This window comes from Ipomoea nil, unplaced genomic scaffold (assembly GCF_001879475.1).
Source record: "Ipomoea nil cultivar Tokyo-kokei standard unplaced genomic scaffold, Asagao_1.1 scaffold2283, whole genome shotgun sequence".
In the NCBI taxonomy this organism is placed as follows: Eukaryota; Viridiplantae; Streptophyta; class Magnoliopsida; order Solanales; family Convolvulaceae; genus Ipomoea; species Ipomoea nil.
This window is the reverse complement of record NW_017618711.1, coordinates 1,502,848-1,529,527: the sequence shown is the minus strand read 5'-3', so window position 1 is coordinate 1,529,527 and position 26,680 is coordinate 1,502,848. Positions and strand designations below refer to the sequence as shown.

The following is a 26,680-nucleotide window of genomic DNA, read 5'->3' as shown; positions in this document are numbered from 1 at the left end:
TGTGTTTATAAACGTGAACAAACATGTTTGCAAATATTAATAAACATGTTCGCAAACGTACTTGTTACTAAACAAGTTCGTGAACATGCTCATTAATGTTAACGAACACGTTTGTGAATGTTAACAATCTGTTTGACACCTCTACCACTAGTTTTCCCATATAATGAGCTGAGAGCAAATTATACCATTACAACTACATGATGGATGCGATCATACCAGCACTAATGCACCAGATCCCATTAGAACTCCAAAGTTAAGCATGATTGGGTGAGAGTAGTACTAAGATGGGATTGGGCGAGAGTAGTACTAAGATGGGTGACTCCCTGGGAAGTCCTCGTGTTCATGGGCGGAGCCAGGATTAACCAAGGCGGGGGGCCAATCACGATTTAAGAGAGAATAATGCAATATAATAATATTCATTTAACATGTTCTAAAATACATCATTATATTACAAATCTATTCAAATTTAGACCGTCTCTCTTGCATGTCACGAATTAAAATCATCTATAATTGAATCTATACTAAATTGTTCTAATAGGATCCAGCCACCACTGCTCGTAGCCAGTAGCCTGAGTTCAATGCGATTGACGTCGTCAATTGAGAAAATGAAAGAGATGATTTAGGCATTTAGCTACCATTTAACTACAATATCTAGACTTTTTATTGTAGTGAAGATTGATGAATTTATCTCCAATAAAGAATAATTCATAAAAAAAAATTCAAAGATTTAAATAATAAAAAAGAAATGTAAGATTACCTATACACTTACTACTTGAAAATGGAAGAGAAATGCCTTGTGTGTATTGCTATGATTTGCGTATGCGTATCTGGTTTGATTTGGAATTGGGTTGATTTGAGTGAAAACTTATACAAGAAGCTTTGTTTGAGGAGGGAAAATGTTTTGGTGACTAGTGAGGGTGCCATAATTGACTTTCACATTATTAATAAAAAAAAAAATTGGGGGGGGGGGGGGGGGGGGGGTGCAGGCAAGCAAAAAGGCCCCCTGCTGCCTAATACTAATTATAAAAAAAAAAAAAAAAAAAATTGTTCGGGGGGGGGGGGGGGGGGGGGGGGGGGGCAGGCCAAAACCCCCGTTTTTTTGAAAGTTACTGGCTTTATTACATTGTAGTATCTGTTCATATACTTTCTCAACCTACTGAAACACAAAGAACCAATAACGCCTCCACTAAGGCTCGAACTCATAATCTTCTAAATGAAAGTCCAACCCGGATACCATTAGACCACATAGTCCTGGTCCCACCCTCGTTTTTTAATTTGTCGTCTTTATTAATTTTTCTTTTAACAGCAAAGAGTAGTACTAAGATGGGTGACCCCTTGGGAAGTACTCGTATTGCATCCCCATCCCCGTTTTTTAATTTGCCGTCTTTATTAATTTTTCTTTTAACAGCAAAGGAGTTAGGCGCTAGGAGGGATAGAATTTGCGCGGTGAGAATGGGTCAAGTACATTTTGCGCGCAGTACATGACGGATGTGATCATACCGACACTAATGCACCGGATTCCATCAGAACTTTAACTTTAAGCGTGCTTGGGCGAGAAGGCGAGAGTAGTACTAGGATGGGTGACCCCCTCAAAAGTCCTCGTGTTGCATCCCTACCCTTGTTTTTTAATTTGTCATCTTTATTAATTTTTCTTTTAACGGCAAAGGCGTTAGGCAATCCGCATAAAGTAGGTATGTTTGTATAACATATTTAGTTTCATTTTATATATACATTGCAATTTAATTTCAACACAATTACAGTTTCATTTCGAGATAACTACAGTTTCATTCGGCATTATACACTCAAATATGTAAAAGTGTTATTCAATTTCATTTTATATACACTATGATTTTATTACAATACAACTACAATATCATTTCGATATAACTACAGTTTCATTGGACAATATACACTCAAATATGTGAAACTGTGATTCAGTATCATTTTATATACACTGCAGTTTCATTTCAACACAACTACAGTTTCATTTCGATATAACTACAATTTTATTCGACATTATACACTCAAATATGTGAAATTGTTATTCAGTTTGATTTTATATACACTATAGTTCATTACAATACAACAACAGTATCATTTCGATATAACTACAGTTTCATTGGACAATATACACTCAAATATATGAAACTGTTATTCAGTTTCATTTTATATACACTGTAGTTTCATTTCAACACAATTACAATTTAATTTCAATTCAATTACAGTTTTAATTTGACAATATAAAAACAATATGTGAGACAGTTTAATTTTAAATACACTGTAATTTCATTTTGTAATTAACACACTAAAAATGCAGGCTCCGTTAAGCTGTAACGGAACCATTTCTTTACTTAAAAAGACGATGTCGTTTTTCTTTGTGGATCATGGTCCACGATATAATTGCTAATGAAGCCGAATATAAAGAATTTAAGCCTAATAAAGAAAATAAAGCCCATACATATAATGGGCTCTCTCAAGCTTACCAATTGTCTAGTGGCAAATTATGCCCTGGACCCGTGTCCACAATTCATTGTGGACACGGGCCCAAAACGACATCGTTTTTCAAAAAAACGCGTCATTTAGTTAAAAAAAAAAAATTCGCGCGCGTTTTACCGTTAACGGCGTTATTTTTTTTTTTGGATTATGAATGTACAGTTATGCAATTATGAAATTATGAACACAGAGCTCTAACATTATGAACTTACAATTATGAACATATATAGTGATAAAATTATGACCATGGAGCTTTAAAATTGTGAATATAGAGTTTCGAAGATTATGAATGTACAGTTATAGAGTTATAAATCTACAGTTATGGAGTTATGAATCTACAGTTATGAGATTATGAATCTACAGTTATGGAATTATGAATGTACAGTTATTGATCGAATTATGAACAAAGAGCTCTAACATTATGAACTTACAATTATGAACATATAGTGATAAAATTATGAACATAGAGCTCTAAAATTGTGAACATAGAGCTTTGAAAATTATGAATGTACAATTATGGAGTTATGAATGTACAGTTATGACGTTATGAATGTACAGTTATAGAGTTATGAATGTACAGTTATAGAGTTATGAACGTACAGTTATGGAGTTATGAATGTATAGTTATTAACATATAGTAATAAAATTATGAACATATACTTCTATAACAAAGTGGTCTGAAATTAAAAAAAAAAAAAAAAAAAAAAAAAAAAAAAACTGTTACCCGTGTCCAGCAAGCATGCTGGACACGGGTCCAAGGCATAACGATTGTTGTCTAGTGCCATTGTTATTGTAACGATAATAACTGCCCAAAATCCTTATAATTATCCCGCTCGTTTCTCTCACAATTTTGCCGCGAACCCAATTTCGGTTTTCGACGGAGCCATCAACCCAATCCGCTTGCTTCACGAGAAACATGTACGCCGTTGCACAATAAGCCAATGTATATGTAACTGTTTCTAACAATGCATTTCAGATGTTTGTTTAAATGCCGAAGAGTGATTTGCAGATCAGCTGGAGCCTCGACAGTGGATTACACAATGGGGATCAGGTATGTCAGTTTGTCATCATGCTTCTTAGATACTGGAAATCATAACACTTTTAGTTTATGATTTTAGTTTAGCAGAGTACGTGTTTAGTCTTACAGTCTATTTGTGAGCCTTTATGAACATTGGTAGTTTCTTTATGGGATTTATCTTTAGCAATAACATTTTTTTTTTCAATAAAGAAGCATTTTGAAATAGGATACTTAATTGTGTTGAATCTTCAAGAGGTTAGTGGAACAAAACCCCCAAGTAAAAGCATTTTAAAATTCTGCTCCACCTGTCCTTTCATATAAAATTATAAAAATGTGCTAAGGTCAAGATTAGTTTGGTTTCTTGTAGTAAACAAAACATTATAAGTTCTATTCTTTTTGCCAAATGCCAAGTATTTTCAATCTGTTGATAAGATTGCTGACTATTTCTCATGAATACTGACAAATAGGGTTTGTTGAAGTGTTCATCAGTTTGTTTCTTCTTGTTAATTTAATTTGTATTCCACAAGGCCATAGAGTTTACTTTCAGTAGGTGGAGAAGAAACCTAAGGAAAGTCTCTGTAATTTATATGGATTGGACTTTGATTGGAATGCAAGGAATTGAATATCAAATTCAAAATATCAATACCAGACCACCAATCTGATGTTATCTTTTGCTTAGAAAATTTGACACTGTTTCGCCGGCAATGGAATTGCCAAAAAATCTGTAATTTAAATTACCAGGCATGTGCATAAGTCAATCCTTGTCATGTATGGATTATAAAATAATATTGCTAGTTGGAATATCCATTGACATAGTATAGGTTAGGTTATGCTGCTTCTTAATTAAACACAACCTTTGGAGTCTGGGATAATCCTAACTGAATTGAAACATGGCCTTTTTCTTCTATAGTTCACCACCATCAGTTGCTTGTAAAGTCTGTTATATTGCCATCTTCATCTCGTCTTTTCTGCAATTCACAGATTCGGTTTACTTTAAAGCAAGTCGTTTCAGTCCAGATGTGACTGACATCCTCTATGAAGGAGATGCCGTGGCTTCTGTAGGAGAGATTGAATTCAACAAGGTTAATTATCTATGTCGGGTCGCTCATGCCATATATAGAGAGAAGGTGCCGCTTTGGGATCCTGATTCTGGGAAGCTTGCTGATTTCACTACACATTTTTCCTTCACCGTTGATACACAAAACCGTTCTTCTTATGGCCATGGAATTGCTTTCTTTCTTGCTCCTGTTGGTTTCCAAATCCCACCCAATTCAGTGGGTGGTTTTCTAGGCCTGTTTAATACCACAACCAGTGATTCCTCTCAAAACCATATTGTTGCTGTAGAATTCGACTCCTTTTCCAACCCCGAATGGGATCCTCAGTATGAGCATGTGGGGATCAACACTAATTCTATTTCTTCAGTGGTAACAGCTCCTTGGAATGTCACCTTGCACAGTGGAGAGGCTGCTGATGCATGGATTACATACAATTCTAGGACAAAAAACTTGACTGTCTTCTGGAGCTATGGGACAGGTCCAAATTCCAGCCTTTCATATCATATAGACCTCAGAGAGGTTCTTCCTCAATGGGTCAATATTGGATTCTCAGCTGCCACAGGTACAAATGTTGAGCGCCACACACTTGAGTCTTGGGAATTCAGATCCAGCCTGGATATTGAAGAATCACATGGAGGAAAAGCTCGAAAAATTGGGTTAATAGCTGGTCTATCTGCAACAGGGGTGGTTCTGGTTTCGATTGGGTTGTTGTTGTTGTTTATAATACGGAAGAGGAAACGGAGACAAACGATCACAAGCAAACCTCCCTCTCCAGAGGCAACAAGCTTGACATCTTTCAGTGATGCTCTTGAGAGGGGTGCAGGACCAAGAGGGTTCTCTTACAAAGACCTTGACTTGGCTACTAATCATTTCTCGGATGAGAGGAAGTTGGGTGAAGGAGGATTCGGGGAGGTCTACAAAGGGTACCTAATTGATCTTGATATTCCAGTTGCTGTGAAGAAGATCTCGAGAGGGTCTAAGCAGGGTAAAAAGGAGTATGTAACTGAGGTGAAGGTTATAAGCCAGTTAAGACATCGAAATTTGGTTCAACTCATTGGTTGGTGCCACGATCAAGGCAAGTTCTTGCTTGTCTATGAGTTCATGCCAAATGGAAGCTTAGATTCTCACCTGTTTGGCAGAAGAAATCCTCTTAGTTGGACTCTCAGATACAAAATAGCCCTCGGTTTAGCATCTGCTATAGTCTATCTTCACGAAGAGTGGGAACAATGCGTGATACACAGAGACATCAAATCCAGCAACATAATGCTCGACTCAAGTTTCAACGTCAAGCTTGGCGATTTCGGCCTGGCAAGACTCATGGACCACGACTTAGGTCCCCAAACCACAGTTCTGGCCGGAACATTAGGCTATCTAGCACCAGAATACATAAGCACTGGCAGAGCTAGCAAAGAGTCGGATGTGTACAGCTTCGGGGTGGTGGCCCTGGAAATCGCCACCGGGAAAAAGTCAAACGATGCCTCAACTTCTATGTCCTACACGACGGGGCTAGTGCAGTGGGTTTGGGATCTTTATGGGAAAGGAGAGCTTCTTTCCGCCATGGATCCAAAATTGAGCGGAGATTTGGAAGAGAAACAAGTGGAGTGTGTGATGGTTGTCGGGTTATGGTGTGCTCACCCTGACAACAACGTAAGGCCATCCATAAAGCAAGCAATTCATGTCCTGAATTTCGAGGCCGCATTGCCTAGTCTGCCAGTGAAGATGCCTGTTCCTGTGTATCATGCCCCTCCCCTTCCCCCTGCTGCTTCTAGTGCTAGTCCTTCGGTTAACTCTGCGGACCCCTTGATTAGTTACTCTAGCATTGAAATAGGTCGTTGATGTTTGATTATGTATGACTCTATAGTCAGAATAAAGATTTTAAGATACAAAAATAAAAAATCAAGGCAATTGATCTTAAGAGTGGCGATGAGGTGAGTAGGCAATACAGTGAGGAAGTCGATGAAGAGAGGAGGCAACGAAATGAGGAAGCGATGGAATGAGGATTGATAAGGTTAAATTAATAGAATGATATATTGATACTAAATTTCAATTAGGTGATGAGTTTTGTAATTATAGGGATAATCAAATGTGTTTTAAAATGTTGTCAACCAAACAATGTATATGACTTTCATTCCATTCTTTGTGTTTAACCCATTAACCAAACACACCCTTAATTAGTGTATTCATAGCCATTAGAACTAAAAGAGTGTATTTGGTTAATGGTTTAAATACAGAATGAGAATCAAAATCATACTTAGTGTTTAGTTGACAACTTTTTAAAACAGAACTATAAGATTGATTACCCCTTCAATTAAAAATCTCATTCCCTAATTAAAAAGGAGTATCATTCCATTTTATTGGTAATCTCATTTTTAAGTTTGGATTATTAATACTTTTAGATTTTTGTGTGTGTTCATATTGATGCTTTGGATGTCATTATGTTAGGATTAATTGTTCTAATTTATAATTTTTGTACTTTTAAAACTTTTATGACCCTATAGGGTCATACACAATCAAACATCAATATTGCATGGTTATTCCATTCCACCCTACTAGCCAGCATGCAAAATACTTTCACCAAAACTCATTACCATTACCTTGTATTTAATTCTCATTCCTATTCCAATTCCGATTCTGATTCCGATTTCTATGTACGAACCAAACACACCATAAATATTCTTGTTTTCTAATACTTAAACATTCATATATTATTCATGTGAAAGCTAGAAATTTTATGTTTGCAGCATATCTAAATTAAGTGGGTTGTGCAACATCGATGTTGCATTTATTTTATCTTTTTTTTTTCTTTCTTTATTTATGTTGTCAATCATTAGAATATATGAAGGATATATTAAGAATGGATCGTGATCGAAGAAAACTGACCCTGAAGAAGATGGAGAGCCGTCGACTCAAGGTGGACAAAGTCGGCCTCCGGGGTCGGCCACCTAGGCTGAGCTCCGGGCTCTGCTGAGTGTCAGGTCTTTGCGTGGACGCGGCCTTGGCGGTTTTTGTTGCGGTCCAAGGAGGTTGTAACTCCCCACCATCTTTTCCGGGACGGTTGGGGCGATTTAAAGTATAAAAACACTCCCTTGTGTCCCGCTGAGATATGATTCATCCATTATCCATAACTTTGTCTTGTTATTGCATAAATCTTCCTTTGTAATAACATTACACTTGATTAATACAATATTGTCTCCGTGACTTATCAATTTTAATTTGTCCCTTTATTACATTAGATTTACCATTGTCTTTACATCATTATTCTATACTTTATCGGTTTAATTGATTCGGATCCCGAGTCAATATAATCCGTCATTGTGATTTCTAGATAAAACAAAATTGGTGCCCTAAAATGCTTTATGTTCGATACATTAAGAAGATGCTTAAATATTTGACATTTTGTCCTGATATTGCAATCTTGAAGCAATGAAATTCGTTAAGGCTAAGATGCTTGCCATTCTTATGTGATCTGAAGTGATTGCGTAGAGTGGTTTGGTATTCTTTCGCAACTCCACACTTCCAATCAAGATAAGGTGACCTTGACAACATTCGATATGATAGAAGGAAGAAGCTAAGACCACAAGACCAATGAAGTCTCTGTGTCTTCCTGGGATGTCCTGAACAGACCAAAGCGCCCTCCACCCCCGCCCCCCCGCTATACTATTACAAGACCCTCTTACGCCACCCATGTGTACGACATCCCAGGCATGTCAACTACCACCAACCACGTGCCCCAGCCAACCCACCGGCCTGGTCCGCACGCTAGCCGCCACATTGTACGCCAGCCGCTATTCCCACGTCGCCATGCACGCATGCTAGTCGCCACCCCCGGCCTCCATGCACACTAGTCGCCAACCTCGGTCGCCACGCACTGCACGCACGCCATCAATCGCCATGCCTGCCGCCATCCATCGTCATGCCTGCCGCCATCAATCGCCATGTAACTATCCACCATGTGGCTACCCGCCAAGCGACCACCCGCCAGGCAACCACGCTACCACCCGCCATCCGCTATGCGACCACCATTCACCATCCGTGCCATCCCTCTGCTTGCATCAACACGTCTTCATCACCATAACCAGTATTCCTTCAATACTGCGCCCTCCTTTCGGCAGGGAGTCGTTGCCACACCACGGGGCACCCCAGGCCCGCTAGGGGCTCCATGGCCGGTGGGATAGGCTGCCGGCTAATCGCCGGTGGCCGGTTGTGGGGGTTAGCGAATCTGCCCGCCGGCCAAGTAGGAAACAAATATTAGATGTAACACTTTGGTAAACAAGAGATGATGTGGCCTGGTGGTCTGGTACACAGGTTTGGTTATAGTAGCTGCATCCTCCTATATATTTTACTCCTCCGAGGCTCCAAGCCATGCCTTTTGAGTCACCATGTCTTTCTAGCCCTTTGGGCCAACCTCTTTCCTTCACCACTTGGGTAAGACTTTTCCAATAAAATGGACCCCGCGTTCCCATGGCCACATCAAGTACATTGTCTGCGAAATAATTAAAACAATTATTTTTTTTAAATTGTTAAAATAAAATTTTTAAAATTATTTTTAAATAAAGAAACCGACACGTCAGCATATTAACCGGTTAACATACAAGGCATTTTAAGTTAAATTGCATGAATTTGAGTTGTTCCGAGACCGAATTATAATTTTTTTGAGTTCAATGGTTTAATTGTAATTTGGCGTGTAGTTGGATGATCTATTTGACCCTTATTCCAAATTATTATAAACTCTTTCCATCCCTATTCTATACTACATAACTTTTTACATGTGAGAGTACCTTACAAGAGAAAAGTAGTTCACTTTGCATGCATGGAAATGAGAGTACCTTACAAGAGAAAAGTAGTTCACTTTGCATGCATGGAAATAAAAATTGAAAAAGTTTCACAAGTTGGCAAGTTGCATGCATATGATTACCACAAAACTACACCAGACAGAACCCCTTATATTATATATACCACTTTTGCAGCTTAAAAAGTTGAATGAATCCAAAGTAGCATATTCACTTGAAGCAGTGAACGTAAAATAATTAGAAGAGAAAACGATGTGGCCTGGCAGCATGCACTAAAACATTATATTATTATATTCCAAGTCATGAGGTTCACTAATCGTGGTTTTGGAATAATCCATTTTTTGTCCCGTTAAGTTGCTTCTTTTTTTGAACTCAAACCTCTGCTTTATCAAAGTTATTCCTCAAGTATAGTCCAGTCATAGAAACTGCAAATCTCGTTTATTCTGGAAGCTAAGACACCAATTCTCGGACCGACCTATATATCCTATAAACGTTTATTTTGTTCATTGGTAGGCGCCCAACATCACATTTTAATGATAAGATGCTGAACTTGACGTTTCAAGTTAAACCCAACAGTCAATTTCATTAAAAGCTAGTCACGTAATTATGTAAATTGTACTTCATCTAAGAGCATTATTCATATTATTTCATAACCTTACCAAATGACTTTTTCAACGTTTTAACTTGTTCAAAACACTGAAAATGATGGGGATCTGCCAATTACCAAACAAGCCCATTACATTATTCAATCTTCACATCATTGTCCATAGAAAGAGGCTAGGAGGTGGTGTAAATTTTGTAAGGAAAAAGAGTTAGAGAAGAACAAGAAGATTAGTGGACAACTTTTTCTTTTTAATGTAAGGCAAAAGACTTGATGGTTGAGGCATATATATATATATATATGTGGGATAGATGGATGATTCAGTGGAAGTGAATCTTGAAGGCAAAGGACTTGTTCAGCCATGTCTTCCAGCAGCTGCTACTTTTGCTTTTCTGGTCAATCATCCCCTCTGCCTTCCACCTGCTTTCTCTCAGCTCTGCAGGCTGTTTCTTGCACAGAATGAAGTTCCTTACGCCGCATAAACCTATCAGTTCTGAGGCACCCAGTGCTGATCAAACCAAACCAATTACATATATATATTAGCTAGAAACCCAAATTAAAGAAACAAAGAAAGAAAGAAAAGCATATGTGAATGAAGAACTGGATTCGATAAAGGGCCAAGTCCAGCACCAGATAACTATAGCGAATTATTGGACAGAGGTCTAAAGGGACAGACAGACGTTATGGGAATTGTTGAGCGAAGACTTATAAACGCTTGATCTTAACAGATACCGAGATACATACATACCTTCCAGTCCTAAACTTGTAGGGAGGAGAAGGAAATGAGTGGGATCAGAGCCGAGGAGAGGGAGGCGACCTTGGTGAGCATATTGCTTCAAGGCCATGTCAATAACCCCAGCAACCTTATCATCTTCATTCACAACAAACCTCAACGGCCCTGCACTTCCCGGCACATTCACAGTGATCAACAACCTAGTACTATTCCTCTTCACATCAATCTTGCTCTTTTGCTTCTCAGAAAACCCTTTCTTCACCCTAACCTCCATAAATCAAAGTAAACAGAGGGTAAAAGCAAGCTAATAATTAAGGGTCGAGGCCGATGCAGCGGTAGAACCAGGCTGCCTTGGCACAACAGAATGATGAAGGCAGCAGGTGCAGGGAGAGAAGAAGAGAAGTAGAAGAGAAGAGCATCAAAGCTGAGATGATTTGGACCATCCAATTCAAGCTAAGCTAAGCTCATTAATTGTTTCTTTACTGTGATTCTGTCCGCATAATTAGGAAGAAGCGTAGAGCAGGGGAAGTGATTAGCATAGGGAAAAAGGAAGCTAATTAGGGAGCTGATCTGAGACAGTACGTTACTTAGACTTTTGGGGAGAGAAATTAAAGGTGAGGAGAGTAGCTCTTGAAATGAAATGATCTGATCAGGCTTTAGATTCGCCTGTATATGTATGTTTTGCTTGCATTGGCAACCCTAAGCTAACTCGTATATATACTCCGTACTATATAGCGTAATTGTAAGTACATACTATAATACTACATGCAGGGTGCAAAAATGGGTCTAGGCCTCCGCCTAAACGCTAAGCGTCCCTACACCGTGGCTATTTTTCTCCTAGGCGTCCGCCTAGCCCCTAACTCGACGAGTCGACCGCATAGCGCCTAACTCAGCCGAGTTAACTCATTCATTTTGGTCGAGTTAACTCGATCGGTTCGACCTTACTAAATTTTTTTCATTATATATATACTATGACACATATACACCCACACACGTGCACTGTTTTTTCTTTTTTAGTAAGCGGCATAGGCACCCACCCGCCTAGGCACCACTTAAGCCGTCTAGGCGCTAGGCGCCGCCTAAGCCGTCTAGGCGCTAGGCGCTACTCTACCGCCCGACTAGCGTCTAGCGCATACTGCAACCATGACTATATGTACTCTCATTTTCTACTCTAACTTTTATTCTCACACACAAAATCTTGATATAGACATTTGTATTGGGACCCACCTGAAAAAAATAATTTATCCACCCGCTACATCAGCGAGTAAGATTTGAGAGTCCATGTAGTAGAACTTTTCAAATATATCTTCATTCAACTCATGAAGTGTGGATGAGATGATGTGAATTTCTTTCAAGTTAGGATATCCTTATCCATGCAATACTCTCTTACTTCAAAATTGGATTACACTCCCACATCATCAAATTTGTGAATTTTTTACTGTTTTCTCTATATCCCTGCAATACTCTCTCACTTTTAAAAGTGGTTCATTTTCATTTTATATTATAAATATAATAATAAAATAATAATAAAATAAATAATAAAAAAAGGAAATAAAAATCAATTGCAAAATTACTATTATAGCAAGTTTGCAAACCACATAAGTTAACAAAATAAAACAAATAAAACAAAATAAAAGAAAAATCTACATTACCTTCCACATCATCTTAAATGAGGTTGAGTTGATGGGATGAGGATATCCTTATAACTTTGAAAACTATAGCTATCTCAAAACCATGAGGAAATGACTTGCTACCAAATGTCCAAAATTTTACGCGGCGGCATGAACATAATAGTTTCGATGTGGGGCAAACCAAAATATATCTTCATTAAAAGTGTATCCAATCTAAATTTTTTAAAATTTGGAAGTATTTATTTCATACTTGAGCCTTTTAAGTCTGGTGATATTCCATTCATGGGTTTTTTTTTTTTAATATATATATATATATATATATATATATATATATATATATATATAAAAGATAACTGCTATGTTAGCCCGCAATAGTTAGATGAACAAGTCATTTTTAGTAGAAATACATAATTCTAGATAATTCAGGTACCTTTTGTTAGAGAATATGTATGTGTGGTTATACTTAGTCTTGCTTATAGTTAGCTTATAGTGTAGGAGAAGATTATGTATCCTAGTTACATTAGGATTATACTTTAGTTGTAACAGTTTCAGATAATCAATCACACAGTTATCTCTCATCTGGTATCAGCTTAGCGTTAGGTTTTCCAACTCTATCTCCCCACCACATCGATGTCCACTCATTCTTCCGAACGTACGGTGACTGCCTCCACCGTGCAACCACCGGCCACCACCAACTCCCTCTCCACCGCCCACCATTTCATTTCCCTAAAACTCACCACCCGAAACTACTTATTTTGGCACACCCAAATCATCCCTTTCATCTGCGGGCAAGGCCTTCTCGGCTATGTGGACGGTGATCTCCCATGCCCACCGACCGCCATCAACACGGCCTCCTCCGGTGAAAGAGCCTCCGGTGGCTCGGCATCCACCCCAACCGCAAATCCGGCGTACACAGCGTGCGTTCAACATGATCAGTCAATCCTTTCTCTCCTCTTCTCGTCTCTCTTCGACGAGGTGATGTACATGGGGTGATGTACATGGAGGTTGGTCGTGGCACCTCCAGAGACGTTTGGCTCTCGCCTCTCGGATCGTCTACGCGTGCCCGGTGCCTGAACCTACTCGGTCAATTCCAGTCTCTCCGGCAGGGTGATAACACAGCGGCTGAGTACTTGGGGAGTGCGTAACTCTTCGTCGAACAGCTTGCGCTAGCCGGACGGTCGATGTCCCTCGATGAACAGAAGCTTTATGTGTTCAGAGGGCCGCGTCCGGAGTTTCGCGCGATGGCGGCGTCACTCGCCATCTCAGGTACGCCAATTCCCATCCTGCAACTCTCTGTTTTTCTCCAGGCGCAAGAGTTCATCTACGCCGATGATTTTTCTGTGCTGGGGGATGCGGCTGGCGGCGGCTCTCCCGTGGCGATGTTCACCGGCCGTGGTCAGACTCGCCGGCCGAATGGCGATGGAGGCTCTGGACGCCGAGGAGGACAGAATCGCGGCCGGCAAGGGCGAGGTGGTCGCGGTGCCCAGGGACGTGGTCATGGCGGCGGAATCCCTCGCTGCCAAATCTGCAGGTCGCACGGCCATACTGCCGTGTATTGCTTCAAGCACTACACCACGCAACCACCAGCCCAAGCCAATGTCGCCGTCGCCGGAGATGAGGGAGCAGCGGCCACAGTTGATGCATGGTATCCGGATACCGGCACCACCTCTCACGCGACACCGGACGCGCCAATGATTGGGCAGTCCGAGGATTACACTGGTGGCAACGTCTTGCGGGTTGGCAATGGTACATGTTTGGGTATTTCCCGTGTCGATCATGCATCTATCTCGTCTGTTCCAAAAAATATACGTTTGTCAAATATATTGCATGCTCCTCAATTGTCCGTACCTCTTTTGTCTGTACATCGCTTTACTAATGATAACGATGTATTCTTTGAATTTCATGACAATTATTTTGTTGTTAAGGACTCAATTATCAAGGCGGTTCTGCTTTAAGGGTCTTAGCACGGGTGGCCTATACAAATTGTCAGTTCCACGGTCTCATGTTGCGTTCCTAAGTGCTCGAGCATCTCCCATTGTATGGCACCGCAGATTGGGTCATCCGCATGCCAAAGTCCTCCAGCGTATCTTGCCATAGTGTCCAGTTACTGCAAAAGACTCTAGTTCGTCGGGGTTGTGTTCGACTTGCCAGCTTGGCAAATCCTCCCGTTTCCCCTTAGATAGAGTTTCATATTCTTCTAATAATGTATTGGACATTGTGTACACGGACATTTGGGGTCCGTCCCCGGTTATTTCTATGAACGGTTTTAAGTATTTTGTTTTATTCGTGGATGATTATTCACGATTTTGCTGGTTTTATCCTTTACGGTTAAAATCAGACATTTATAAGGTTTTTGATTTGTTTCGTGTCATGGTAGAACGGTTGTTTTCACGTTCTTTCAAGTCCATACAATCTGACTTAGGGGGTGAATACCGCCGCTTACATAAAACCTTTGAGTCATTGGGTATTGTGCACAAACAGTCATGTGCCTATACGCACGAGCAAAATGGGCGGGTAGAGCGTCGCAATAGACATATTGTCGAAATCGGGTTAGCTCCACTGGCTGAAGGGTCGGTTCCCTTAAAACACTGGGATTCGGCTTTTGAAACAGCCACTTACCTTATAAACCGCCTCCCCTCTTCCGTGTTACAGTTTGTACAAATCCCCCCCCCCCCCCCCCCCCCCCCCCCCCCTCTTCCATTGTTGTTCCATTCCTCCATATTCTCGATTCATATTCCAACTCATCTCATAACCTTGAGAAGGAGGGTAAAACGGTGGCATGGTTCCTTGGAATGCATATCTATCCATAAACTAAATCACACTCAAAACAATGAACTTGTTATGGGTTCGGAAATTAACGTCGCTCGACGCGTCGAGACCTGCTGTCTCGACCGGAATGTGTACTGGAAATTTTCGACGTGTCGAGCCTTTGGCTCGACGCGTCGAATCCTCTGGGTCCCGAACTTATCTAAAATTGCTCCGAACTCATCCTTGAACTCCCCTTGCTCATATCTTTGACCTAAAATGGTTCAAAAACACTAACAAACACCGTAAAACATTCAAAACAAGTGTGAACCATAATTAAATGATAATAGCAAGGAAAATATGTATTAAATAAGCAAAATTAAAGAACTTAAATACTGAGATGATTCAAAATAACTATAAAAACAAGCACAGATGTGATAACATCACCCCCTCACACTTAAGCTTTTGCTTGTCCTCAAGCAAAACTAAGGAATAAAATCACAAATCAAAACATACAAATTACTCATGCTCTCTCTTGCACAACCTTTCAAACCACCAACCCACTTGCTACAAAACAACAAGCTTCAAGAATCAAATTAGTTTGGCACATAAGAGACCCATTTCCAAGCCAATAACCAAGCACCAAGAATTTAAAGTATGTGAGGATCAAGTGTGGACAAATACTCAGTTGAGATTATGCAGGACACGGTTCATGAATGAGATCCCATAGGCTTGCCTTTCATACTCCCCTAGATCAAATCTAAGAATGCATGCTAAGATCAAATATGACTTTATTAAGCTTGTAATGGGGCTACGGGTGATGGCTAACAAAGAAGTGGTATGGAAAAATTAATCAAAAAGAGAGAATGTCACAATTTATCTAAACTTTTCAAAATTTGGAAGAGATGAGATAATCATAATTCCAAGGAGCAAATTTCTTTTAAGAACTCAGCATCTCTTTGGTAAAGTGGGGATCCAAACTCAAAAACTTTCAATCTTTTTTTTTTCTCATTCTTTTCTTTGTCTTTGGACTTCTTTTGGATATAGCAAGATAATTTTAATCCAAACTTTCATGACCTCCACACTTGAACATTTGTAACACTAGCTGCTTTTTTTTTTCGTAGCACAACTCCATAAAACTCTTCTTACGGAAAAGATAAAGATAAAAGTTTCATTCTCTCAAGGGTGGAAGGGAAATATTTGGCCACGGGCTAAGGGTTATAATAATGGGGTAAATCAAAGAAAAACAATCACAAAGAGGGGATAAGTGCTTAGCACTTATTTGAACAAACAAAAGGCACAATGGGGATACGAAGGATAAAATATATATAGGGACAGGTTTAAAGGGTATGGCTAAACAAAAATGGCCTAAATCACTTCAAAACATGCAAAATTCAGACATCACTTAGGGAGTAATGAGGCAAGTTCTAGCAAAACACCCATGACCGGAATCTCACATAAGCCTTCACTAGCAATGCAAAACACAAGATCAAGAACTAATCCAATTATTAAGTGGTTAACAAAGCTATTGGCAAGAGAATAGATCAAATATGTGTTACACCTCAAATCATCCATCACAAATTGAGATGCAGCAAGCACCACTAAAACAAACCACAAACCAACAAGAGAGAATAATTGTAACTGCATGCTAAGACAAGTAGCTTATTCACCAAAAATAGCATATGAGTCATCCAAGCAAAAGCAAAAATTTTAAAAATTTAGAAATATCCCCAAATTAATGATTCCTCCCCCTCACACTTAAAACTTTGCATCATCCCTGATGTAAAATAAAAGAAAAGTAGAACAAGAGAAAAGAGAAAAGCAAGAAGCAATAAAATAATCACGAACTAGAAAATAATAAAACTAAATAAGACGAAACTAGAAAGCAATAAACAAATAGGGAAAGTAATAAAAGATAACATGGGGTGCCTCCCATGAAGCGCTAAATTTAACGTCGTTAGCTCGACGTTACCTCTCTAGCCATCAAGTGATTGGAGAAGAAAAATCCCCTTCTTTCCATCAACTTTCTCTTCCAAGTATTTCTTCAAGTGGTGTCCATTTATAAACTCTCTTAAGCTCGAACCCTTCACGTCATCATGTAAGGAACCACATTTGCCCGAATCAAGAATTATGCCTCCATTCTCTTTTCCTTCTTTTTCAACACTCTTTTGTTCAACAAGTAATGAGAGTCTCGGATCATTCACATGAACCAGCAAGTATTGGGAATCATTGGATATATAGATAGGCAAATGTGTGCCATTATCCTTAAGAACTCCAATGCCTCCCAAATTCAAAATTTCTCTGAAGTTCTCTCCAAGGGAAGTGTTCTCCATTGGTGAGACATCCTCATTCAAATCATGTGCTCTATTGAGAACTTCCTCATCTAATGGGCAACTCTCTATATGTTCCTTGCCATCATTACCTTGCAACTCTACATTTTCCTCCCAGCTTGGTGTCTCCATCTCAATGCATTTATCAAATATTTCTTCATCTTCCTTTCTAAGATCCTCATCATCCTTTTTAGTTCTCTCAACTTCATGACCTTCATTTGGCAAGAGCAACTCTTCTAGAACCTCTCCATTAAATGAATCTTGAAGTGGCTCTTGAATTGTCAAATCTTGCTGTCGAGCCATCATGCGATCGAGTCGAGCATTCATGCGATCAAGTTGAGCATTCATGTGATCTTGTAACTCCAGATATTTCGAGCACAATTGCATTATCTTGGTCTCTTGGGACTTCATCTCAATTATTTGGTCAAGTGATTGACAATCTTGTTGAAACTCTTGGTAAGGCAACTCTTGAGCTCGCCCCTGATACTTGTAATTGGGATCCATGATAAAGCAATTTTCCGCCTCATGAGATCCACCACATATCATGCACCGTGAGGGTTGTGGAGTAGGTGGTGTGCATCTTTGATAAGTAGCTTGACTCATGTTAGCACAAAATCCTTGAGTAGATTGTTGAGGGATATGGTTGGTGGGGTTGAGCATGTAACAATTTTCCACAAAGTGATTCCCACCACAAAATGAGCACCATTGGGGTTGTGATGTTTGATATGAACTTTCTTGATAATATCCTTGACTAGAGTTGGCAAAATTTGAGAAAGGGAATTGTTGTTCCATTCCTCCATATTCTCGATTCATATTCCAACTCATCTCATAACCTTGAGAAGGAGGGTAAAACGGTGGCATGGTTCCTTGGAATGCATATCTATCCATAAACTAAATCACACTCAAAACAATGAACTTGTTATGGGTTAGCAAACTAAAATAAAATAAAAAAAAAAAAAAATGGACTAGTCTCCTAGAATAAAGATTTCACTAATGTTAATACTAGAAACACCACTTCCCCGGCAACGGCGCCAATTTGATGCGTAGTATATTTGCAAACAAATAATTCTCGGAGTACGAGTTATCGATCCACAAGGAAGTGGTTGTATCAAGCACTAGTTACTAACTTATTCATTAGAGCTAATCCTAACAATTACTTAGATGATTGATTGGCATAAAATAAATAAAATAAAACAGAGGTTCAGGATTTTGAAAACAATTAGAGAGAAGTTGAGATTCATGGGATTCAAGTATTTAATCACCTAGTGCCAATTATCGTTTGCAATATTTAGTTTGGAATTAAGATTTGTGTGGGAATGCAAAGTGGAATCGAATTACTCCCGTAATCTCTATTCCTAGTGAATTTCCACTCCCATGGCTTAAACACCCAATAAGATCAAAGATCAGCATTCAATTATTCCTAATTACTACCATCTCCCGATTGGCAACAATCTAGAATAAACTTCCCCTAATAAGTTCCCCTTTCCCAAGGACCAACCATTAGGTGCAATCGTGTGTGCCCTAATTTATGCCCCAACTCCCATTGGTGACACAAACATGGCTATGAAGCTAGTAACTATGGCCATTAATTACAAGCATCAAACAATATTATCACGATTGCAACACAAGTATTAAACCCGCCAAATAATAATATATTAAAGAAACTGAGAGCTCAGGCACATAGGTTCATAAACACTTTTACCCAAGAATCTCTAAAGAATTTAGCCAAGCATGACTAAATTATACATAGCAAATATAAATAAAGAATTACAAATCATCAAAAGAGTACAAGAATTAACCAGATGATTTTCCCAAATCTCCCTAGTCTTCTTCTTGCTTTCCAAGACAACTTGTGGCTCTTGATTTCTCTCCTTCTTGTCTCCAAGAATCTCTGAATTCTCCCGGTCTCCGTCCTCACATTAGGGTTGAGGAAGGAGGGATTTTATAGTGGGTACAAAGTTGAGATGAAATAGGAATCTTGTACAAAATTGGACTCAAATTATAATTCCTAAAATAAAGAAATTGCCGTAATAAAATTGAAGTTGGAATTTGGACTTTGGAATTGAAGTTGATTGGGATTTGGAATTGAAGTGTGAATTTGGAATTTTGAATCTGGAACGCTGCTGCAATTTCGGAAATTAACGTCGCTCGACGCGTCGAGACCTGCTGTCTCGACCGGAATGTGTACTGGAAATTTTCGACGTGTCGAGCCTTTGGCTCGACGCGTCGAATCCTCTGGGTCCCGAACTTATCTAAAATTGCTCCGAACTCATCCTTGAACTCCCCTTGCTCATATCTTTGACCTAAAATGGTTCAAAAACACTAACAAACACCGTAAAACATTCAAAACAAGTGTGAACCATAATTAAATGATAATAGCAAGGAAAATATGTATTAAATAAGCAAAATTAAAGAACTTAAATACTGAGATGATTCAAAATAACTATAAAAACAAGCACAGATGTGATAACATCATTCAGCTTTACAGGGAAGCCCACAACAAATCCAGCATGTTGCACCGTGGGATCTGGACCGATCATACCACGTGTTGACCTCCCAGTAATACCAGCCGTCACCCCCGTGGCGCATGATAGTCCGCCTTTTGCTATGGAAGGCCCCCCCTGTGGCACAAGATGGTGCACCTACGACTGTGACAACCAGGACCTGTGCTCTGCGCACTCAACCACAAGATCGTGGGCACGTTATGCGGCTACGCCATATGACACGGGGTACGGGTGAGCAGTTTCACGCTCTCTCCGCGACTGTGGATCCAACCTGCTATTCCTAGGCCGGGGGCCATCCATAGTGGCGTGACGTCACTGATCAGGAGTTCAACGCACTACTACACAATAATACCTGGCGGCTCATACCGGCGGAACCATGGATGAACATAATTGGGTGCAAGTGGGTGTATTGTACAAAACGCAAGGCGGACGGGTCCATAGAGCGCTATAAGGTGCGTCTGGTGGCTAAGGGTTTCAATCAAGTCGCAGGAGAATACTTCTCTGACACGTTTAGCCCTGTAGTCAAACCGACCACAATTCGGATTTTATTTTCATTGGCTGTTTCTCGCAACTGGACTCTTCGCCAATTAGACGTCCACAATGCCTTCCTGAACGGGCACTTGGCTGAAACCATATATATGCGGCAGCCACCTGGTTATGAGGAACCACAACACCCTGATCATGTTTTCCATTTACAGTGTTCGCTGTATAGCCTGAAACAAGCGCCCCGGGCCTGGTTCAAACGGCTACATGACTTTTTTAATATCTACAAGGTTTTTGGCGCCAAAGACCGACGTATCTCTTTTTCATTACTCGGTTGGTGTATCACGGGTGTTCCTCCTAGTGTATGTCGATGACATCATTATGATGGGTGATGACTCAGCCTTGATAGACACACTTCTTCGTCGTCTCAACTCCACATTTAAGATACGTGACTTAGGCGCCCCGAGTTTTTTCCTGGGCATTGAAACTATTCCAATAGATGGGGGACTGCTTCTTTCCCAGCGTCATTACATGGGTGACCTGCTAAAAAGAGCGGGTATAACTGATTGCAAGCCGCTGGCCACACCAGTAACTGTGACTCAGGCCGTGACGCCGTCGACTGAGGCGTTTGATAATCCCACGTAGTATTTTCGGCTAGTTGGGGCTCTACAGTATTTAACCATCACTAGGCCATATCTTTCTTTTTCCATGTATCGACTGTGTCAGTTCATGCATGCTCCAACAAATGATAACTTGGCTCTCCTTAAACGTGTATTACGGTATGTCAAGGGCACAATTGATCATGGTCTACGTCTCGCAGCTTCGTCGTCTGATGACATTCATGCCTACTCTGATTCAGACTAGGCTGGGTGTCCAGTAGAATGAAAGTCCACTAGCGGGTATGCAGTCTTCCTTGGGTCAAATTTAATTTCCTAGGTATCCCTTAAGCAGTGAACCGTGGCCTGCTCCTCGACCGAGGCCGAATACAAAGGACTAGCAGATGTATTCGCCGAAGTCACGTGGGTTGTCTCACTACTCCGTGAACTTGGGCTACACTCCGGCAACCCAGCTACTCTTTGGTTTGATAATCTTGGGGCCATGTATACCTGTGCACCAATCCGGTCTTCCATGCACGGACTAAACATGTGGAAATCGACTACCACTTCATGCAAGACAAGGTTGCTTCTGGGGATTTCTTGGTTAATTTTGTGTCGACGAAGGATTAACTCGCAGATATTTTCACGAAGCCGCTGCCAGCACCTCGCTTTGGGTCACTTCGGGACAAGCTCAATGTTGTCTCCCTCCAACCTTGTGCTTGAGGGGGTGTGTTAGAGAATATGTATATGTGGCTATACTTAGTCTTGCTTATAGTTAGCCTATAGTGTAGGAGAAGGTTATGTATCCTAGTTACATTAAGATTATACTTTGGTTGTAACAGTTTTAGATAATCAATCACACAATTATCTCTCATCCCTATGAATTAGATGACCTAATTACATTTTTAGGTGTAATGGCTAATTTGAACCGTTTTTCTTTGTATTTTTAAAGAATAATGGCATTCGAAAGGTTATTAATGTTTATACTGTCATTACTAAAGTAGTGGTAACAATGGTTCCGGTAAGATTTGATTTTGGAATCTAATAGTGGGTGAAGGAATCAAAGTTTCATTGCATATTTGCATGTCATGAAGTTTTGGATCATGAATTATTATTTTTATTTAATTTGTTATGTGTTACATAATTCATAGTTGATATTTAAAATGGACCTTTGATTATGTTATAATTTTCAATTTTATCGTCAACAATTAATCTTAGAAGATAAGAAGAATATCTTCGATTAATTATGCCATAAATTAGGTCAATTTTACAATATGATACAATTAGTAGACGATGATCAAACTAGAAATTAATTATGACCTAATTAATAGACATTTTAGATATTAACTCCATAAAACACAAGTTCATAACTTTATTATTAATCTTTTTATAATTCTAAAAATAAATAATTTTAATATTGACATTTTTTTTAGTGTGTTAGCCAATTTTGTGGTATCCACTAATAACTTTTTAATGGGTCATACAACACATGGACCTAATCTATTTATCAGTGAAGCATAAATCTATGAGTCAAATTTTGTATTCATGTAATTTTGATACTAAATTAAAGAATGTGTTCCATTTTAACTATAAGGTTAAACTGGTAGATGGATAGCAAGCATGTTTATATGTTTTATTATAGAGTTAATTCCAGCAGAAGTTTCTTGTCTTTGGTTGCAATTTCAAATTTAGTCTCACACTATCATTTTTGTCATTTAACACCCCTGACTATCATATTTTGAATACTTTTGGTTCTTCCGACGACTTTTCCAGTGAAATCTTATTTTAGCCAAGGGTATTTTCGTCTTATCATTTTTTTAAATTTTCCCAATTAATGCGTTAGTTCCATCGGAGATCTCTTATCTTTCATGGCATTTCTAAATTTAGTCCCAGATAATCCTTTTTTGCTATTTAGCACTGCAAACTATCATATTTTGGACACTTTAGATGACTTTTTTTCCAGTTAAACCTTATTTTAGGAAATCATATTTTTCGATGACAACGAAGATGGTTTTTTTTTTTTTTTTTTTTTTTTTTTTTTTTTTGCCTCTACAGCTATAATAGATGATTCACAAAATCATGGACTAAAACAATAACGGTCAAACTGAAGCCGACTGGGTGGTGACATCCTGATCTTTCTAACTGCGTTGCAAAATGATTCCCCCGCACCCAAACGTCCTAACGTACTCGGTATCGCCATTGGTGAAGGAAGATTTGGATCTGGGTTGAAGGAGATGAATACATCAGAGCCGGGTGAAGGAGATGATGCAATCCACTCCTGAAGAGATAAAAGTCGAAAAAAATTGGCACAAAAATAGGAAAAATTTGAAGAAACGAAAATATCTTTGCATAAAATAGGGTTTCACCTGAAAAAGTTACCGGAAGGACCAAAAGTGTCCAAAATATGATAGTATGGGTTGTTAAATGGCAAAAATGATTGTCTGTGACAAAATTTGAAATTGTTACCAAAAGACAAAAGACCTCCGCTAGAATTAACTCATTGGAAAAAAAAAATAAAAATTAAAGAGACAAAAAATCCTTTCCTAAAATAGGGTTTCACCAGAAAAATCATCGGAAGGACCAAAAGTGTCTAAAATATGATAGTCTGGGGTGTTAAATGATAAAAATTATAATATGAAACTAAATTTGAAATTGTCACAAAAAACAATGGACATCTGTTGGGATTAACTCTTTATTATATTATGCTCAGTAAGAAGTAATCATACAAATTACTTATATATTGATAGTCAATTGTGTTGATAAAAGTAAACATATAAGTCAAAGTGGTGCAGCGGAAGCGTGCAGTGGTGGGCCCATAACCCATAGGTCCCAGGATGGAAACTTGGCTTTGAAAATAGTTATAAAGTTTTTGGAGGCGGTGGACGTTGCTTTGTTTGCTGTGAATAACTGGAACGCTGTTGTGGTCCTCGCTTGCTTGAGTATCAACAGTAACATGCCTGACTTCTCCTGGCTTTTTCATCTTTCTATATGATAATCAACCTTATTATTTCTCTTCATTTATTTGTATTTTGTTCTTGTCTTCTAATTGAATAATTCAAATAGTTATTTGTATTTTGTTCTTGTCTTCTAATTGAATAATTCAAATAGATATATAAAGAGTTTCTTACAGATTATTGCAGGATTAGCTAAAATGGTTTTTCGGGTGATAGAGAAAGCTAGAGAACTCTATTATCAATATTGGAATTATCAAATTTAGACCCCTAGAAGAAGAAATTTTGTTTCTCTAATTTCACGAAAGGAAGAATTCACTCTTCAGATTTATTGATTCGTAATCAGGATTAGTTTCGCTCATATGTTGGCCAAATCTGTTGATCATAACCTGGAGTCTAGATCTTGGATCTTTGATCCTCCGTTGTGTAACTTTTGGATTCTTTGATTACTTATATATTGATAGTGAATTGTGTTACTTATATATTGATAGTGAATTGTGTAACTTGATAAAAATAACTATACAAATCAGAGTGGTGTAGCGGAAGCGTGGTAGGCTCATAACCCACAGGTTTTAGGATCGAAACTTGGCTCTGATAAGAATTATATAATTTTTGGAGGCGGTGGACGTTGCTTTGTTTGCTGGGAGTAATTCTGTTGGTTTTGGTCTATTTGTTTTCAAGATTCCTAACATGCATGACTTCTCCTATTGGGGGGGGGGGGGGGGGGTGGTGTGTATTCAAGCTTGCCGCGATATCATCATTTCTCTCCCCGATGTCTGCATTAATTTTGTTCTTAGAGCTGAGAATAGTTTCGCTCATAAGTTGGCCAAATCTATTGGTCATAACCTGGAGTTTAGATCTTAATTGGATCTTCTATCCTCCGACTTGGATTTTTTGATTACTTATATATTGATAGTGAATTGTGTTACTTATATATTGATAGTGAATTGTGTTACTTGATAAAAGTAGTCATACAAATCAGAGTGGCGCAGCGGAAGCGTGGTGGGCCCATAATCCACAGGTCCCAGGATCGAAACCTGGCTCTAATAAGAGTTACACAATTTTTGGAGGCGGCATGCGGATCAAGGAAGCATTAACTAATAAGGGCGTGCAAGGAGGTATCGTCAAGGAAGCATTAACTAATAAGGGCGTAAGGGCGTGCAAGGTATCGTCAAGGAAGCATTAACTAATAAGGGCGTGCAAGGTATCGTCAAGGAAGCATTAACTAATAAGGGCGTGCAAGGTAAGGAAGCATTAACTAATAAGGGCATCGTCAAATAAGGGCGTGCAAGGTAAGGAAGCATTAACTAATAATAAGGGCATCGTCAAATAAGGGCGTGCAAGGTAAGGAATCATTAACTAATAAGGGTGTGCAAACTTCGGATAATTTTCGGTTAACCGACCGAACCGACAAATTTCGGTTAACCGTTTTCGAACCGAACTTTTTCGGTTCGGTTAATGGTTAAAGAAATTTTAAAACTTCGGTTAACGGTTAATTCGGTTCGAAAGGTCGGTTAACCGAATTAACCGAACGGTTAACCGAATTAACCGAACGGTTAACCGAAGTTTGTAATATATATATAAATAATAATATAAATATAAATACTAATTTGAAGTTATGGATGTTTGGAGTTTATAATTAATGTTTTTGTATATTTTGTTATGAATTTATTATAATATGTATTTTATTTTAATTGGATTTATTATTTTAGGTGTTATTTTTAGAATTTTAAATTTTAACTTTAAAAAGTTCGGTTAATCGGTTAACCGACCGATTAACCGAAAAAAATTTCGGTTCGGTGAATTCGGTAGAGAAAACTTCGGTTCGGTTAACGGTTAAAAGAAAAAAAACTTCGGTTAATTCGGTTCGGTTAAAACGGTTCGGTTAACCGAACGGTTAACCGATTGAACACCCCTAGTGCAAGGTATCGTCAAGGAAGCATTAACTAATAAGGGCGTCCAAGGTAAGGAAGCATTAACTAATAAGGGCATCGTCAAGGATGCATTAAAGCATTAACTAATAAGGGCGTGCAAGGTAAGGAAGCATTAACTAATAAGGGCGTGAGGAAGCATTAACTAATACGGGCGTGCAAGGTAAGGAAGCATCGTCAAGGAAGCATTAACTAATAAGGGGCAAGGAGAATGGCCAAATCTGTTGGTCATAACCTGGAGTTTAGATCTTAAGGTCCCAAGATTGAAACTTGGCTCTGATAAGAGTTATATAATTTTTGGAGGCGGTGGACGTTGCTTTGTTTGCTGAGAGTAATTCTGTTGGTTTTGGTCTAGTTGTTTTCAAGATTCCTACCATGCAGAAGTGATGGCCTCACAGACTGTCTTAATGTTTGCTGGAGTATCAACAATAACATGCTTGACTTCTCCTATTCGGGGGGGATATTAAATCTTGTCGAGATATCGTCATTTCTCTCCCCAGTGTCTGCATTAATTTTGTTCTTAGAGCTGAGAATAGTTTCGCTCATATGTTGGCCAGATCTGTTGGTCATAACCTAGAGTCTAGATCTTGGATCGTAGATCTTTGATCCTCCGTTGTGTAACTTGGATTCTTTGATTACAAGTGAATAATAGTGTCTCGTTTGGTTTTTCAAAAAAATAAAAATTTGTTTGTAAAAAAAAAAAAAATAGTTTTTTTTTTTTAAAAAAAAAACTATATATATTTTCAAATAATATGTGCAGGATTAAAGAATTATTTGGTTATACAAATATTTTTTAAATTATTTTATATATTTTTTTTA

The 26,680-nt window shown here is 38.9% G+C and overlaps 4 protein-coding genes and 1 non-coding gene across 5 annotated transcripts; 4 read left to right on the top strand and 1 right to left on the bottom strand.

The window, feature by feature from the left end:
* The first annotated feature begins 4,042 nt into the window (after nt 1-4,042).
* On the top strand, nt 4,043-6,611 carry LOC109151374 (L-type lectin-domain containing receptor kinase IX.1). The gene has a single exon (XM_019299368.1). It carries the CDS (start codon nt 4,402-4,404, stop codon nt 6,400-6,402), a length of 2,001 nt encoding a protein of 666 aa, XP_019154913.1. The 5' UTR covers nt 4,043-4,401; the 3' UTR covers nt 6,403-6,611.
* Nucleotides 6,612-10,053: 3,442 nt separating this feature from the next.
* LOC109151377 lies at nt 10,054-11,214 on the bottom strand. Its single transcript, XM_019299374.1, has 2 exons — nt 10,706-11,214; nt 10,054-10,465 (listed from the first exon to the last, which is right to left on the bottom strand). The coding sequence occupies exons 1-2, from the start codon at nt 10,962-10,964 to the stop codon at nt 10,278-10,280; spliced, it is 447 nt and encodes a 148-aa protein (XP_019154919.1). The 5' UTR covers nt 10,965-11,214; the 3' UTR covers nt 10,054-10,277.
* Nucleotides 11,215-13,562: 2,348 nt separating this feature from the next.
* Nucleotides 13,563-14,276, top strand: LOC109151157. The gene has a single exon (XM_019299075.1). The coding sequence runs from the start codon at nt 13,563-13,565 to the stop codon at nt 14,274-14,276; it is 714 nt and encodes a 237-aa protein (XP_019154620.1).
* A 6,491-nt stretch (nt 14,277-20,767) lies between these two features.
* On the top strand, nt 20,768-21,247 carry LOC109151156 (uncharacterized mitochondrial protein AtMg00810-like). The gene is made up of 2 exons (XM_019299074.1): nt 20,768-20,971; nt 21,110-21,247. Exons 1-2 carry the CDS (start codon nt 20,768-20,770, stop codon nt 21,245-21,247), a joined length of 342 nt encoding a protein of 113 aa, XP_019154619.1.
* A 3,660-nt stretch (nt 21,248-24,907) lies between these two features.
* Nucleotides 24,908-24,979, top strand: TRNAM-CAU. Its single transcript has one exon. It is a non-coding gene; the product is annotated as a tRNA-Met (tRNA).
* The last annotated feature ends 1,701 nt before the right edge of the window (nt 24,980-26,680 follow it).